Source organism: Heptranchias perlo, chromosome 24 (assembly GCF_035084215.1).
Source record: "Heptranchias perlo isolate sHepPer1 chromosome 24, sHepPer1.hap1, whole genome shotgun sequence".
Lineage (NCBI taxonomy): Eukaryota > Metazoa > Chordata > Chondrichthyes > Hexanchiformes > Hexanchidae > Heptranchias > Heptranchias perlo.
Window position 1 is genome coordinate 4,569,105 of NC_090348.1, and position 18,146 is coordinate 4,587,250.

At 40.7% G+C, this 18,146-nt stretch overlaps 1 protein-coding gene and 1 long non-coding RNA gene across 4 annotated transcripts in view; one reads left to right on the top strand and one right to left on the bottom strand.

Moving 5' to 3' along the window:
• Positions 1 to 239: 239 nt before the first annotated feature.
• Positions 240 to 18,146, bottom strand: part of vezt (vezatin, adherens junctions transmembrane protein) — a 52,681-nt gene continuing 34,774 nt past the window's right edge. For 2 of the 3 annotated variants that reach the window (XM_068004635.1, XM_068004634.1), the window contains 8 exons: positions 16,136 to 16,420; positions 14,970 to 15,116; positions 12,325 to 12,472; positions 10,796 to 11,127; positions 9,426 to 9,619; positions 3,295 to 3,395; positions 1,345 to 1,552; positions 240 to 834 (listed from right to left, as the gene is read on the bottom strand). In XM_068004635.1, coding sequence (XP_067860736.1) covers positions 257 to 834; positions 1,345 to 1,552; positions 3,295 to 3,395; positions 9,426 to 9,619; positions 10,796 to 11,127; positions 12,325 to 12,472; positions 14,970 to 15,116; positions 16,136 to 16,420 — 1,993 coding nt within the window. In that variant the 3' untranslated portion in view covers positions 240 to 256. Of the gene's footprint in view, positions 835 to 1,344; positions 1,553 to 3,294; positions 3,396 to 9,425; positions 9,620 to 10,795; positions 11,128 to 12,324; positions 12,473 to 14,969; positions 15,117 to 16,135; positions 16,476 to 18,146 lie in introns of all 3 variants that reach the window. The other variant, XM_068004636.1, reaches the window with a different exon arrangement.
• On the top strand, positions 9,387 to 16,595 carry LOC137341513 (uncharacterized). Its single transcript, XR_010967042.1, has 3 exons — positions 9,387 to 9,638; positions 11,615 to 11,781; positions 15,988 to 16,595. It is a non-coding gene; the product is annotated as an uncharacterized lncRNA (long non-coding RNA).

Here is an 18,146-nt window from a genome sequence, read left to right on the forward strand (position 1 = left end):
GAAGCCAAATTTCTTTGCAACAGTTGACCACAGTAAACAAGCTGTGAAACCGGAATGTATCCATTCACCACAGGGAAAAGTTCTTTAACTTATCCTTTTGTTTACACAGTGAAAACGCACCACAGTAAGGTGCAGGTTATGCACCTTGTTAAACAAAATGATTCACTGTCTTGTTACAGTGAGTACTTTCTGCATACATCACTGGCCTGCTTTTAAAGTAATAAATGAAGCTTAGTATGTTCCAATCACTTGGTGTTTACTGAAGTGTACTTTCAACATTTTTATGTGTGGTGTCCTTGCTAATATCTGTAGCATCATCTTTCTCTTCTCCCTCCTCATAATCATCCTCATCATCATCATCCCCAAAAGTTTGTTCTTGTAAGCAAACAAAGGTCTGTGACCGAGCAGCAACCTGTGCTGCCAGAGCTGAGGTAAAGTGCAGGGAGACGAGCCCAAGCCTTTCTGGAAGTCTCAGTTTAACAGCTGTCTGCAGTTCCTCAGAAACAGCTGGCTGTGAACTTTCTTGCTCTTCCACTGCACTGTCTGTGGTCTCTGAGTGGTAAACTGAGCTTCCAGCTACATCACCGATTTCAGCAGTGTCACTTGGGTCAGTGTCTTTACTACTATGAGTCAAATAGTCATCACTGCTGTCTGGTCCTATCATTCTGCAACATTCTTTGCTATCTGTGAAGGTGTCTAGTCGATTGATGTCTGTCCGCTGGGAGTTGTCATCACATCCCTTATGACCTTGCTCATTTGCATCCACCTCCTGAATTGCCGTTGGGGCTCCCACCAGCTGTGTTAAGTCTGCGGCTGAAATAGTCTTCATTGCAGCTGTAAAAATTTTTTGAAGTGTGACATGGTCAGTTAGATTCTTGCATCGATTACCGAGTTAAAAGATGGTAATGCCTATTTTTCTTTAATGAACATCACGTGCTATTATTTTAAAATATAGCTGTCTTGTTCATCTGTCACACCCTTTTCCTGTTTTAGTTACTTGAGTGCAGAAGGAGGCCATTCGGCTCATCGTGTCTGTGCCGGCTCTTTAAAGGAACTATCCAATTAGTCCCACTCCCCTGCTCTTTCCCCATAGCCCTGCAAAGCTTTCCTTTTCTATCATAATGCCAGTTTTATTGATACTAGATTTTTCTAACAAAAAGGATATTTGCCTTGTTTCCAGGGGATTACCATTGTGGGAGCACCATCACCACAGGGCCTGCAGTGACTGAATATGGCCCACTATCACCTTCTCAGGGCAACTGAGGAATAGGCAATAAAAGCCGCCTTGCTAACATCATTCGGATCCTGTAAACAACAAAAAATCTCCACACGAGTAATGCTCACCATGGTCATTGAAAAGGAGCTGCTTCCACTTCTGCCTCTCCAGCTCGGAGGCCTTGAATCCCAACACACTTTTCAGTTCCTGAAGCACTCTCCTGGACTCGTCCCTTTCTCGCTTCTCCTTCTCTCGCTCCTGTGGTGACAAGCAGTTAAAGGTGCCCCCTCTGAACTCTCCATCTGAGTCAGATTCTTCTACGTAAGCCTCAAGTTCCTGCAGTCAAGAAAAAGAAATCATCTGAGCTGGCAGATTTAAACAGTGATGTAACATCAAATACTATGGGGACAGGTTAGCAAAATAAAAGACACATTCCGGTTTCACAGCTTGTTTACTGTGGTAAACACAAGCCAAACTTGCAACTGTAAGAGTTGTAAATTTAAAGAATTGGGAACAAAAAGCTAGGTTTAGCCTGCTGTGAAATGTTATGAGCGTAGGGCTCTGGATAGCAAAGATACTGCCAGGCTCCATGCTCGAAGGTACGGAGATGAATTAACATTGCTGCTCCTCGGTCTGCTTGCCTCCTACCCTTCCGGTTGGATTCAAACAACTTTACATGTGGCTTCTCGTAATTTGTTCTTAAAAAAATAAGAGCTACAAAAACTTGGGCAAAAGTTTTTTTTAAAATGGAACTGCACATGTGCTGGCACAGAGTACGCACCGCACACCGACACACCTCTCAGTTCACCACTCCAGAAAGGTTCTCGGCTCACACAATGAAGGAAAGCCACTTGGCCGGGGTACCTGAGGGCTGTGAGTGCCCCACCAGGAATCAGCAACCTGTCAACTGGCGAGCAAAGGTGAAAATTGGAGGAAATAAAAATAACATTTAGTTTGGAATATTTCGTATTTAGGTACTGGAGTACAAGGAATACGGCATAGGTGTGTGTTTTGTGTCTAGTTGAGTTTCTGGTGAATGAGGTGTTAATCCTACTCTTCAAAGACTCCAACAAAAGCAACAGATCAACATACCAGTAACAATATCAGATTATCACTATCATCTGTAGTTGAGATCTGGATATGAATAAATAGAAATAAACTTTTGTTTTTGAAATCCCACGTGATTTGGCCAGGAATTTCCTTGGAGTTGTTCTGGCTCTGCACCGTAACTTCACTGGAAGTCTGATTTAAACGGGGTCTCCGCTGCACTTTCAGTGTCACTACAGCAGTGGAGTAGACACAGCTCTGAGGAAATTCCTGGCCTATGTTTCTCATATACTTGACATGGAATATACTGTGTAAATATTCTAGAAAGAATGCAATTAATTCACTGCTCATGTAATCCTGCAGGCCAGTTACTGTGGTGAACAGACCAATTTACTGTAGAGAACAGGTCATTTTACTGTGAAGAACACAGCTTAGAGGGATTTAACCTGCAAAATGATGATGCTTCTTCCAAGTGGTCTACTTTAACAGAATATAATCTGCTGTCATTTGAGATGTTGAACCAATGTCCTGATTAGGAATGGAATGCCTACTACATGATGGGACAATTCTTTTCCTCTTATTTTGGTCCTGTAGCAAACATGAGTCCTGTGTATACATGTTCTTGCCCACTCTTTGTGGAAATGGGCCCGTGTATACATGTTCTTGCCTGCTCTACAGGAAATGGGCCTGTGTATACATGTTCTTAACTACTCTTTGTGGAAATGGGCCTGTGTTTACATGTTCTTACCCGCTCTATAGGAAATGGGCCTGTGTTTACATGTTCTTATCTGCTCCACAGGAAATCGGCCTGTGTATACATGTTCCTGCTTGCTCTTTGGGGAAATGGGCCAGTGTTTACATGTTCTTACCCGCTCTACAGGAAATGGGCCTGTGTTTACATGTTCTTACCCGCTCTACAGGAAATGGGCCTGTGTTTACATGTTCTTACCGGCTCTTCAAGGAAATGGGCCTGTGTTTACATGTTCTTACCGGCTCTTCAAGGAAATGGGCCTGTGTTTACATGTTCTTACCTGCTCTTCAGGGACTGGATCCTGGTCTTCTATCTGTACAACAGATTTTTCTGAGGGTTTCCAGGTTGGAAGCAAATTACTGTCCAATGCCTCAGGTCTGTCTGCAATACCAAAAAGGAAAAGACAGCAGTGTAAAAAAATTGCAGAACTGTACTTTATTTCATCAGCACCTACATCTAAAGACTACCACATTTGGAAATGACTGCAAAACCGAACATGTTAAGTTTCAGACTGAACGATTTCACATTATCTTATTTCTGAAATATTATAGTTCAGTGATGCCTGCAGTAGCAGCTCTGATAATTAAACTGGATCAACTAAGTGCTGTTGGTCACAATTGTACCGTGTCGGCAGTGAGCAATAGCAGCAATCTGGAATGGTTTAGTATCAAGGGCAAACAAATATCAGAAAGTTATGTATTTGCAATTATACAGTTTCCTTCATATAATTTATTCAGGTAAAATCATAAAGTTCCAAGACTAAACATGACTGTCCTAGATTTTTAATAAATTTACTGTATGCAACCTAGAAAACCTAATACAGGGAACAAAGAGTGTACTGTAGAGAGAGAAAGGCGACACTGAGCTGATCCTCTAGTCCAGTTTGTTTTTAGTGGACACCAAAAGTGGAGTAAGGAGGAAACAAAGTCTAGAGTGTCTGCAGAGAAAATGTAAAACTTAGTTTACACTATACTGCTCTCACTGTTAATGGATTGGAAAAAAAAACATATTTTACTGGTAAATATTTCATTCAGCATTCTGGAAGCAGTATAGTTCTGCAACTTTAAAAAAAAATGAATTCTCAGAATGTGGGCATCGCTGGCCTGGCCAGCATTTATTGCCCATCTCTAGCTGCCGAGAAGGTGGTGATGCAATTAAGTATCTTCAGATGTACTTATATTCCTAGTCTTATCTATGCTATGTACCATTCTGTAACTCCCACTCGACACTGCGAATAGACAAGATTGGTCTCGACCGACTGAGCAGAATAGACACAAAAGTTTTGTGCATTCAATATCTTTGAAACGCTCATGAAAATAAAATTACACTTCATACGTAATAGTACTGCGGCTGCTGGCACTACAATAGTCTGAAATACAGCCAGCCACAATCCAGGAAGCATAGCTACCAGCATTTATCAAATTAAAGCAGAAGACAAACCCAAACAAAGCAGGACCCTTAATTAGTTGGGTGCACCACACGGAAAGGACTACTACTCTATGCAGTAAATCTCAAACAATCCTTCTAATTGTCCATTATCTTTCAGCACAGACTGGGCACTTATCTTCCTTACAGTTTCCTTTGTACAGTATTCTTTATTGCTGATTTCCATAAGAGACTTACAAATAGGGAATGTCTGGGGAAAATGGGTGGCCTTTCACCTCTGGAGACCTGGGTTCAAATCCAGCCCAGACTGCTGGGATGAAAGTCTTCCCTCTCTTGAAAGCTCGAAGGGTTTTAAGTGAACTTGGGACAGCATCAACCCAGTTCCTGGCAGGCATGGGTCTAAAGAATGCATAGAATTTCCCACTAAATTATTAGTCTCATTCAGATATACCACAGGAATATGGGAATGGAAATGTCCCATTGCTGTAGATGGGGTTGCCTTCTGACACTGATGCTTAGGTGTAATGTCGAAACTATGGAGGGACAACCCAACCTGGCCCACCGGTGCTAGTTGCAGAAACTGACCTCCAAAGTAGAGCAGTGTTTTGTTTCCCCAACACTGACCCCTCGCATCTCAATCAGCACAAAAGTAATCCAAAATAATTACAATTCTTCTAAGATATCCAAAAGAGATAAATCCAATAATTAGTTCAAAAGACCCTATTCTAACTCCTCTGTCTCCTGATAGTTTCTGCAAGTTGGGCCACAAGGTAAATCCCCAAAATTACTTTAAACTACGAGAGCAGAACATTGAGTTACAGGTTCAAACGTAGAAGGCAAATTTAGGACTGATAGCAGGAAGTTCAGAGTGATCAACACCTGGAATTGTCTCCCAGATAGAGTAGTGGAGTGAAAATCCTGGAATCATTTAAGATCTATTTCAATACCGCAATGGGAGTAGGGGGGCATTTATCATAATTAAAGAAGGATTAGCTTCTGTTCCCCTCCCCCTCATCCCAATCCCCCCCCTCCCCCCCCCCTCCCCTGGGATATGGGCGTTGCTGGCGAGGCCGGCATTTATTGCCCATCCCTAATTCCCCTTGAGAAGGTGGTGGTGAGCCGCCTTCTTGAACCGCTGCAGTCCGTGTGGTGAAGGTTCTCCCACAGTGTTGTTAGGAAGGGAGTTCCAGGATTTTGACCCAGCGACGATGAAGGGACGACGATATATTTCCAAGTCAGGATGGTGTGTGACTTGGAGGGGAACGTGCAGGTGGTGTTGTTCCCATGTGCCTGCTGCTCTTGTCCTTCTAGGTGGTAGAGGTCGCGGGTTTGGGAGATGCTGTCGAAGAAGCCTTGGCGAGTTGCTGCAGTGCATCCTGTGGATGGTACACACTGCAGTCACGGTGCGCCAGTGGTGAAGGGAGTGAATGTTTAGGATGGTGGATGGGGTGCCAATCAAGCGGGCTGCTTTGTCCTGGATGGTGTCGAGCTTCTTGAGTGTTTTGGAGCTGCACTCATCCAGGCAAGTGGAGAGTATTCCATCACACTCCTGACTTGTGCCTTGTAGATGGTGGAAAGGCTTTGGGGAGTCAGGAGGTGAGTCACTTGTCACAGAATACCCAGCCTCTGACCTGCTCTTGTAGCCACAGTATTTATGTGGCTGGTTGTATCAAACCATTAACAGACTGCGGTGGTTCAAGAAGAAGGCCCACCACTACCTTCTCAGGGCAACCGGGGATGGCCAATAAATGCCAGCATCGCCAGCATCACCCACATCCTGAGAATTAATTTTTTTAAAAATCCACCTCTATCTATGCAGTATGGCACATTTTTCAAACCAACCACTTTTTGAAAAACTCTTTTGATTTTGTCACGTATAGATCAGTGGAGGAGAGATAAACTGAAGAGTAACTATACACGCTATCCCCCAAGCAGGGTGGCTGCTTGCCAAAAGATTATTTGAAGAGTTCCCTTGCCAGCATTCGCTGTGAAGTGGGAAAACAGATTCTTCAACTGTGGTGGGAAAAGTCTGAAAAGTTCATGCTGCGACCCAGTATAAAAGTCCAGCTCAGGATATGTGACTTCTTTTGCTTCCTGCTATTTCATGGAAATGCCCTGTTTACACTGGTTTGCAGATCTATGAGCCAGAAGGTAGCAAAATTGAGACCAGCTGCCAATCTGTGCCTAGAAGAATCCACATCTCTCTGAATCGGCCCGAGTTTGAGACCACCACATTGCGCGAAGGCAGTCACCCAAAGCCATTTATGAGTGGCTTGTTCAGGTTGTTTCCCAATGCAAACAGGGAATAGAATATTTTGGGTGATTCAACTCCATTTGCCATTATAAACTAGATAAAAGAACTCCAGGCCATGCCCCAATTCTGTGCCACACACAGACGACGGAGAGAAAGCAAACACATGTACAAGAAAGAAATATAGGAGCAGGAGGTGGCCATTCAGCCCCTCGAGCCTATTCCACCATTCAATTAGATCATGGCTGATCTGTATCTTAACTCCATTTAATCGCCTTGGTTCTGTATCCCTTGATACCCTTACCGAATAAAAATCTATCAATTTCAGTTTTGAAATTTTCAATTGACCCCCAAGTCTTGACAGCTTTCGCGCGGGGGGGGGGGGGGGGGGGGAGGAGTTCCAGATTTCCGCTACCCTTTGTGTGAAGAAGTGCTTCCTGACATCACCCCTGAACGGCCTAGCTCTAATTTTAAGGTTATGCCTCCTTGTTCTGTACTCCCCCAACAGAGGAAATAGTTTCTCTCTATCTACCCTATCAATTTCTTCAATCATCTTAATTAAACACCTCAATTAGATCACCCCGTATTCTTTTATACTCAAGGGAATACAAGCCTAGACTATGCAACCTGTCCTCATAATTTAATCCCTTTAGCCCCGGTATCATTCTGGTGAATCTGCGCTGTACCCCCTCTAAGGTTAATATATCCTTCCTGAGTTGTGGTGACCAGAACTGAGCGCAGTACTCCAGCTGTGGTCAAACCAGAGCTTTATACCACAGATAGAGAGGGAAGTGGATGAGACACAGGGAAAAGTTAATCAAGACATTAAAAGGAAACGGAGCTAGTGACACTAATTCAGAAAACAATCCTGGTGCAGAGAATCAGCCAGGAGAAAGAAAGAACAAACAAGTAATTATAGAAATAAGAGAAGCCCATGACTGAATGTCAGTTATAGTTTTATAAAATTATTTTAAAAAAATCTTTTAACTAGTTCTTCTTCCTTTCACAGTCTATATTTCTTTCAAACATTTCCTCCTGATTACTATTTCCATAATGACAGTCTTGTATACTGTTGGGTATTGCTCCCCAATCAGTTGTATACAGCTAATTCTTGGACATGAATAAAATGACATTGGGCAGAAGTTTCCAATGCAGCACACCATTGGGGAGTGCTTGGACGAAGAGGGTGGTTTATAGGAGAATTGTGGGTGCTTTGCCACAATTTTTTGTCCATTATTATTTAGCTTAAGCACATTCGGCCTATAATTTCAGCCACCTTACAGCGTTGTCATCGCCAGTATGCAAAGCGCATAGGCCCCCAGATAGTTTAGTTAGCAGGTATGATTCAACAAAGTGGGACATGGTTTGTATTTGTCCGCAAAGACATTTGTCCTTCTCACAAAGGCACCATAGGTGAATATTTGAGGTGCATTATCCCTGTCCAGTTTGAAAGCGGTTGAGAAGTGCCCAACTATAACATGGCCAGTTGAATATTGGCTGACGGGCTGCAGAGTCGGAAATTATGCTGTGATTTATAGGAGGATCTAATATGCTCTCTTCACGCCAGCGAGTTGGTAAGGAAAAAGCCAAAGGGATCGAAAAGGTTGACCATATTGGGTGTCTTAAAGAGAGACGTGCTGTTGTGGATAGAACAAATAGGACTGGTTGCAAGAGTGCTGTCCATTGACATTCATGGATGGAAAATTGCATGCAATATATCTGTGATTTTCCTGTGAGCCTCCCAGTGTGTCCAAGGCCTTGCCTAGTGCTGCAGAGCCTTGGAAAGTACTGCCCATTGTCACCTGTTCAATAACACCTAAACTGATTAAAGAGAATTTCAGAACAGTAAGAAGAGATTAGGTTTATTGATATGGAGCTGGTATTTTTCAGCATCTGCTTTGCATTTTTTTAGGCCTTGGAAAAGACTTGTTTCCAAACTCGCAAACCAGTTTCTAATTAAAAGTCATTTTTACGATGAGAAGAAAGGAACTGTGACAGATGGGACAGTGGCAATAAAGTGGTGCCCTGACACAGGATGTTGGTGAAGACAGTTTTAACCTTAAATGTGGAATTTTCTTTCAGACGGTCTCTTTTCAATGATCTGTGTTCTTGCTGAATTAGTTCAGTACTTGACAACTGGAATGCTATTCAGTTCAAAATAATATAACTTTAGAGCTTCACTTCACTGGCATGGAAACAATTGTCAGTAGCTGAAGTGGTATGACGTTACTTCTGCTGTTTAACAGACAAGAAGGGATCATGACACATGCTGCAGTCACACACAATTTTAGATTGACCTTCAAACCGATTATAGGGGATTGCAGTCATAGTTCATTGAGAAGACCTTCATTCATACCTATTAACTTGGCAAATTCAAAACATCAATTCCATTGTAAAATATTGTGAATGGCTTAAAAAAAATCTAAGCTATTATCGCTAAACACTAGCTTCTTGCCCTTTGTTTCAATGTGTGCAGAAACACTTTCCTATTTCAGCAACAACTTACATTCACACAGTACCTTTAACAAAGAAAAGTCCCAAAGAACTGCACAAATAGGCAGAAGGAAATGTACAGTGAGCCAGGAAGGGAGAAATTAGAAGGGTGATTGAAAGTTGGTTGAAGAGATGGCTTGAGAGGGGTGGAGAGATTTTGGCAGGGAGTCCCCGAGTAGGATCGAGGTAGCTGAGAGTTCTACCCGAGAGTTATTCTACATACATTAAATGCGCAGCAATCATTGAATTCCAGAATCTTTTTTTTGTTTTTGTAATATTACCTTTGTTGTCCATAGACTTGTGTACTATTTTGTCCACCTGATTGCGTGCCTCATCCCAGCAGTTTACACTTGCTTCCATATGCGGCTGGATCGATGTAAGTTTCTGCTCCAGAGCACGGTACGCTTCAGATGTCATTTCATGCTGTTCTCTGGATTCGTGGAGCTTTTCCAGATGATCCTCTAAAGCAACAACCCTGTATCAAATGTGTATCGGTGAGGCATTATGAGTATATTTTATTACAGATTTACAAACTCCAAAACAGCTCACAAGATATTAACATCTGCAATAAGAGCTCTACACATAACTATTATAACAATTGCACTCAACGATTAAAGACACTTTATGACGACAATTTATGGGGAGCGCTTTTTTCTGATTTAGAATTCTTTAAGACAACAGTATATATAAACTGGATTAATAGTAGAAGGCTTAAAATGTTTTGGGATAGGCTACTTTAAGTTCTGATCCAAACAACAATTTTTAATGTTGAATCATCTGAGATTCTATTATCATTGTAGAATCGTCCATCAAATTAATCAGCACAGATCGTTTAGCGGTACAGTCCATAAAGTGACGTATGGTGACAGTTAATAGGCCAGATTTTCCTGTGAGTGGCGAACAAACACCGCCTGCCGTCCGTTAGACTTGCACCTGCCCACAGAGTTTTCATGGGCTTTTCCACAGCAAGTTCCTCTCATTGGGCCCTCAATCCAATACGGCCCCCTCTACAGGGCATCTGGGACCTGTGTGAACAGGGCAAACAGCTGTGTATCTCCTTAACCAATCAGATTGAAGCAGCACAGAGTCAGAATAGTGAATTCAATGTCAAATCAGAAAACAAAATAAAGAGAGGGTAAGAGATATTGAATTAAGAGACAGAGATAAAAGAGCCAGAAAAGAAAAAGTAGAATTTTTTTTTAAAATCTCCAACAACAATTAAAATCTGAAAGAATGAGACTCCACACTTGTAAAAGTTAATTTTCAGTGCCAGAGAGGTTGTTTGGCAGCCATTAAGACTTACCACACCATTAAAAGTGTGCTTAGACTTGAAATGATTTAACGTTCCTTTTTTTGGCGAGATTAGTTCGTATCCATCAGGTCGGTGCAGGAACTTCACACCGTTCCATTCATTTGAACGGTGAGTCAGCCAGCGAGATGTCGTTCTCGTAGATTTTACAGAGGAGACTCGCATGTGGTACAGCAACTTCCGGATTTCCACGTTGGACTGTGCGTGTGAGGTTGCTGGAAGTTGCTGTACCAGATGCACAAATAACGGTGAGCCCTGTCAGCCTCGCCGTTATTTTCACAGGAAAAACTGGCCCAATAACATCATCACAACACAGTATTTCTGTTACATGCATGAACTTACTCATTTAGTAGTGCTTTAAGGTGGAGCTGCAGACTACGTACTACAGTATATACATTCTTCAGTTCCCTTGATTGTTGTTTGGTCTTAGTCGGGGCTTCCAATTTAGATTGGTGCTGGGCCTGAAAGTATCTATGGAATTCATAGCTGCGTTTCAATTCTTCAAGGCAAGTAGTGAGAGCATGAGGTAGATCGTGGACTATTTCTGCGAAGACGTGATGTGCCAAGTGCTCTGGAGTAATATGGGGCTTGTGCGAGGTCTGGACTGGGGACAGTAACAGAGCCATGCGTCTGAAGAACTCTGAGCTTTGACCCACCCAAAGCTGAAACAGTACCTGAATACAGAAAACATTACTTAATGCTAAACTTTTATTAAATATGAAAAGCGTCATCAAAACTAATATGGATATTTACTGGTCTGTATTTCCAAATTATTTTGCCCAGGCCACTTAAGCAACATTGCAGGGACAATAACACTTTAAACGGATACAGTCGCATAATCACCACTGTTGAGAATAATTACCCTCTAGTGAAGGGTTTGGTCTGCACTCTGCTTTTCTCGTTCTAAGTAGAACTAGGTCATGCACCATCATGCATTTAAAGCATTTCATTAGCAATAGCAATGAAAACAATGGAGTGTTGAGTATATCCCACTTGTGAGAGACCTTTATAATTCACGTACTGCATATATATATATAGCATCCACACAGAATGGGTTAATCAGGAAATAAACTAGCGCTTCCTGTCTTGTATTATATTTGTACTTTATGAAATGTTATTTTATACTTTTTTCTTCTCTTTCCCTCTCTGGACGGATGACAGAAGAGTGAGCACGTGCCTTCTGATTCTCTCTTCCTGAGTAACTGCTTGACCTTTGCTTGGTTTCTTCCATTGATTACACTGGGAGAACTCAGTGTGACAAACCCATGTCCTGTAACTTCACAGCAGAGTCTGTCGGAGCTCCAACTTGTGGTAGCACTCACACCAAGGTATTTATATATGAGTAGATGGAAAAAAAATGTTACTTGCTGAAGTCACTCACAAGTTGGTTGTTCAATAGGATAAATGGTTTAACACTGCAACTGAAAACAGTGCTGGTGAAAAAAATACCACTGATAAACCCATATCTGCAGCATTTAAAATGCTTTCACTCTGGGAATAAAGTGCTCAATTCTCCATTGAGTTTAATCTATTTAGAAACTTTACTGAAATATTAAATGGGACATTACATAAATTTTACTATTTTATATGAACCGTTGATAAGGATGACATACCTACATATCACACAGAATTTCCAGCACAAAAACAGGCCCAACTGTTCTGTGTGAATGTTTATTCTCCACACAGGCCTCCTCCCACCTTACTGAATCTCACTCTATCAGCATATCTTTCTATTCTTTTCTCTCTCATGTACTTACCAAGCTTCCCCTTAAATGCATATTATATTAAGATTAATAACTATTAATTTCTAAATGTTTCACTTTTGTTAAGTACAAAATCCTTTTCTCATCTTACGTTGCATTGCTCCACACCTTTAAGGCCCTGAGACTGTAACCATCAGTGAGCTCCTGGGCCTCCTCGTCAGATACAACCTCCTCACTCAGTCCCATGCCAAGCTCCTTTAATGGGATTGCAGACAGGTAATTGGTCACATTATCAATCTCGCAGGTCAGAGGATAGGTTTAATAATAATTAAGGTGTCATAACAAGAAGTCATTGCCGGCCTGCATGTACGCAACAATACATTCTCTGAACCATATTCGTAAGTTACGAGAGTAAACAATCAAAGCAAAGCAACAGATTCTGACTTGGCTCCAATTAGACCGATCTATGTATCGTGCTTTCATTGAAAATAAATGTTAAAATACAATAAATGTTAGAAAAATCAGACACTACCTGACTTAGACCATTGGACCAGAATATAAAAAGGGAGATTAGCTGATAACTATGTCAATAACAACTGCAATTACTGTTAGTGACTAAGTAGAGCAACAAAACAGAAATTACAGGCCACTGACATCACACAGTGAGGCTACAGTCTGTGGAGAAATTTCCAGTTTTAAAATACATTAGTGCAAGCAGCTAACAAAGCGAGCAGACAACAGTTTTCAGGTCACAGTTAGTAAACCAGAGCACATGAGATTTAAGAAGCAATAGCAAATCTGCAATGATTTTGGGCATTGTAAGACACATCGGGAATAAAATTGCTCTTAAAGCATAGGAAAATGCGTGTTTTCCCTCTTCTATAATTAGCAACTAGCTAATGAAATTGCAGGAATATGTGGCTTTAAAATGCATGATTTCTGAGAATATTATTTCCTTAGTCTTTAAATATGGAGACAAAGAATAATTTCAGCCTGTAGATGAAGCTCAAATGAGTTGAATTAGAGGGGTAATGACTTCAAATCGACTCAATTAAAATTGATTATTGCAATATTGTATAAATTGTACTCTCAAGGAAGATAAACAAGCAAAATAACAAACCAGTTAGTCGTAATTGGTAACAACATAGAATGAGCGAATATTAGATAAAGTGAACACTACTGCTGAGCTTTTCTGGAGCTATTTATATATCTAGCTCAATGAAAGGCAAAAGGGATTTATTTTCTTTAGTCTTGCGGCCACAATATTAAAGTCTAGATACCAGCTAATACGATACACACAGTTTCTAGTGTGTTTTTTAGCCCAATAATAGGTAAACAAATAGGCTTACTTCTCCTTGGGATTGTTGCTGATAATGCAGTGTAGTAAAATTTTTGAAGCACAAAAAAAAGCTATTTTTATTATGCTATATACTAATTAATTTGGCACCACAACTTTGGAGATTTTTTTTTCGAGTTGAATCATCATTTTCAATTGATTGAAGACAATGATTTATTTACTACAATAGGTCCAAATGCCTGTTAAAATTGTGATAGTTCACATTATTCACCTACATTTTTAGAAGATCTTGGAGCTGGACAAGGTTTTGAGATGAAAAAGATTTTAAGAAAATGAAGAATGCCAAGCAGGGAGATAATAAAAGACTAAACACAAATCTGCATATCGTCAAAAAACTAAACTGTTGGACACTCCGGCTGATCTGCTGCTGCATGAGTGAGGTTGCATCTTTTGTAATTACAAGTCAAAGTCAGAGACTCAACTTCAAAGCACACTAATGGTACTTTGCAATTTGAACTCTGCACTTGCAATTTGAACTCTGCTAAAGACATGTTATCTTGAAAACTGAACTTTATTGGTATAGAACCTTCTATTGGTGATAAATTGTATGGTTATAGATGTAGTTAAGTAGTTCTAATACTCTGAATTTTCTGTCATGTCCTTGAGGTCTTCCAAGTGAGTTAAGAGTCAATAGTAAACTTTTGCAACACTGCATTATATTCACATTAACCACTGACAGTGACAATATAATCCAGTCGGTTTGAGTCAGATCTTTTTCAAGCCCAATGATATCAAATATAAAACCTTAGACGTGGATAATAAATTCCAATCCAATTCTTGCTATTAGATTTGTGATTCCCTACAATCCTTAAGGCCACTACTGTAACTCTTGGTGGTAACAATTGTAACTGTAGTTCTAAATGACATCATCACTGGATCAAAATCCTGGCATTCCCAACTTAATTCCATTGTGAGAACTGAATTGAAAGTCTGATAGGAAGAATTTGATTGGGGTTTACCATCTATGTGATGGCTTTTATATGTGATGCTATTGGGCTCGCAAAAGATCGTATATAAATCAACTCACTTAAAGAAACTGTCACAGCCTAATGGTTAAAAGACTGCAGCGGTTCACGGAGAAGGCAGCCCCCGTTGCCTTCTCAGGGCAACTAGGATGGGCAATAAATGCGGCCTTGCCGGTGTCACCCACATCCTGAGCAGAAAATACATTTTAAAAGAAATTGCGTACAATGGCTCTCAATAGTCACATACCTAAATTCCATTTATTTGCAGGTACAGTGCTGTGATCAGCTAACTTTTATTAACACGTATTAAAACAAAGTGCTCAATTACATATTATATGAAGGGAAACTGTTGGTCCATGTTAGTCAGTCTTACTTAGATTAAAAATCATAGTTTTAGGATACAATTGCACTCAGTTTTAAATCTACCAACGCAGTTTAGAAACACAGTGCTTGGTGACTGACTTGTGAGGACATTCATAACAAAAGGATATGACTTCAGCATCTGGCAGGTGGCCATTCGAGATGCTCGATAGGTGGATCTCACTGATCTGTACACTGCCTTCCGAAGGCCAATTAGCTGCTGACCTTGCTGCTGCCAGGAGCTTCCCAGTTTACTAGCAGGGCATGCAGCAGTCACCCTGGAAAGCAAACCGTTAGCTCTAAATATTGCACAGATCTCTCTGCAAGCCTGGTTATAATTAAAGCTCAGTTTGGGATTTCTTTCTTGAACAATTAATAAATTAGTATAAGAAAAACCACATCAAACTCCATATATAATTCTTTACAGAAACTCATTGTCAAAGTCATTTTTTTTTTAAATGTGCGAATAAAAGGATAAAGTTTTGTAGCTTCTAATTGACTTTTACATCATATGAATTGCGCCTGGAGTTATAAGTGCTGTAAAATGTAGATTTAATTCTAAGTGTAGTTAAGATTAGCAAATCAGCAAAAGAATATGAATGTAGTAAATTTTTGAGAAGTTATTCAGGATCGGCAAAGCGTGAAGTGAAATATCAAATAAAATGGTGAGGAAAGACCATTTTTAAAAAAGTTTATTCAGTATATTACTTCATGTATAATACTTGTTTCCTCTTCTTTCTTGGTTCTATCAGACAATTTAATTTTAATAACGAGCATGTTTGGGGACTTGGTATGACGTTATCTCATGCAACCATATAATAGCATTGGATTGGCTAAGGATAAAGGATAACGTCGTTTATTACAGGATACGACTTCAGCATGTGGCTTGCAGCCAGCCAAGATACTTAACAGGCAATATTCAGAGGCCTCTGTGTTGCTTTATGTTACACATTAGCTGCCACTGTAATCTTGTTTTCTTTTGTCAATATGATGTAAAGCACTTCTCCAGACCTCACAAGGTTAAAACACACAAGTTCTCAGGGGCACACAGGTTTATTAATCAGGTGAAAATTGTATTTCATTTTCATTCTCTGTATCTACATGCTCTGTATATTAATCTCTATACCCCACATATGTTTACAATTACAGCAACATTTTGATCTAACAAAATGACACCATTTGATTTCAAAAGATTGAGGAACTTTTCACAGCAGAACAAAAAGAAACTGAAAAATAAATTAACTCCAACTGCAGTAGATACTGAAATAAAAAGCAATATGTATATAAAAGGACTCACAGCATGAATCCTCTCGAAATGACTTCCGTCTCCTGAATCTGTCGGAGGGTTTTTCGCACAAGACTGGTGAAGGCGTAGCTATTCGCCACTATATTTTCCAGACATATGCTGCATTTTCTCATGGATCTCTGCAGCCTGGCTGTGCTCCATAAACTGAAGCTTCTGAAAACCATATAAAGGCTGAGCCCAAACAGGCCCATTCCAATTATGACCCAAGGGAAATCATCACTGAGGTTTGAGGTCATGACCAAGACACTAGCAAGGACGGCCAATACTGAAACATCCCTAATACGCAAGAAGAAACAGAAGCTTAGTATTCTGGAAGTTTCCTCATATAGTTCTGCAAGATACAAGAACAATAAAACTGAACCGAAATAAATGTCCTAAAACACCCACCATTTATGACAAGTTGAGAACACATCTGTATTTCCACCACTACAGAACTGCATTATTTCCCGCCCCCTCCCATCAATTTTCTGCCTCCTTTTGAAGATATTGACTCCTCCTAGGGTGTTGGTCCTTCATGATAACTTGCCCAAGTAGGCATTCTTCTTACGTGAGCCTAGACAGTGTCAACAACAACTTGCATTTATGTAGCAGCTTTAACTAAGTAAAATGGCCCAAGGCGCTTCACAGGAGTGTAATCAGGCAAAAATTGACACCAAGGCAAAGAAGCATTAGGATAGGTGACCCAAAGCTTGGTCAAAGAGCTAGGATTTAAGCAGGCGGGTCATCCAGGGGTTGGGAAGCATCATTGCCAAAATAATCCGGACCTCACCCAACATCCACACAAGCGCAGCGATCAGGGGCACAGGAGCCCTGGCTCCTACCCCTTGTTAACCCAGAGCACTGAGACCAATTGCAATATCTGTGACTGAAATCAGATAACTCAGTACAGATCAGGTTTGAACCTACTACATTCTTAGTGTGAATGGTTCAGCTATGCACTGTCTTAATCAGCAGAACCAATTAAAAATGTAAAATTCTCAGTGGAGTGGAACAAAGATCCATGAACGTAGATACAGAGATCTTTAAATGAAGGATTACAACTGAAAAAAGCCAGAACAAAGGGCAAATAGGACTCTTGGTTTTTATATATGGGGCACTGCATACAAGGTGGATAGGGTGGTGAAGAAGGCATTTAGCATGCCTGGTTTCATTGGTCAGAACATTGAATACAGGAGTTGGGATGTCTTCTTGAAGTTGTACAAGATATTAGTAAGGCCACACTTGGAATACTGTGTACAGTTCTGGTCACCCTATTATAGAAAGGATATTATTAAACTAGAAAGAGTGCAGAAAAGATTTACTAGGATGCTACCGGGACTTGATGGTTTGACTTATAGGGAGAGGTTGGATAGACTGAGGCTTTTTTCCCTGGAGAGTAGGAGGTTTAGGGGTGATCTTATAGAAGTCTATAAAATAATGAGGGGCATAGATAAGGTAGATAGTCAAAATCTTTTCCCAAAGGTAGGGGAGTCTATAATGAGGGGACATAGATTTAAGTCGAGAGGGGAGAGATACAAAAGGGTCCAGAGGGGCAATTTTTTCACTCAAAGGGTGGTGAGTGTCTGGAACGAGCTGCCAGAGGCAGTAGTAGAGGCGGGTACAATTTTGTCTTTTAAAAAGCATTTGGACAGTTACATGGGTAAGATGGGTATAGAGGGATATGGGCCAAGTGCAGGCAATTGGGACTAGATTAGTGGTATAAACTGGGCGACATGGACATGTTGGGCCGAAGGGCCTGTTTCCATGTTGTAAACTTCTATGATTCTAAAAGCAAGGAGAAGGTATTGAATCTGTACAAGATGCTGGCTATGTCAGTGGACGGTGTTCAGTTTGGGTGTACTACAGGATATTGCAGCCATGGATAAAGTACAACGTAGGTTTGTCAGGTTGATACCAGAGAGGAGAGGATAAACTCTGATGAGAGACAGAAAAGACTAGGACTGTGTACACTGGAACAGAGAAAGTTAAGATGTGGAGATGCCGGTGATGGACTGGGGTTGAC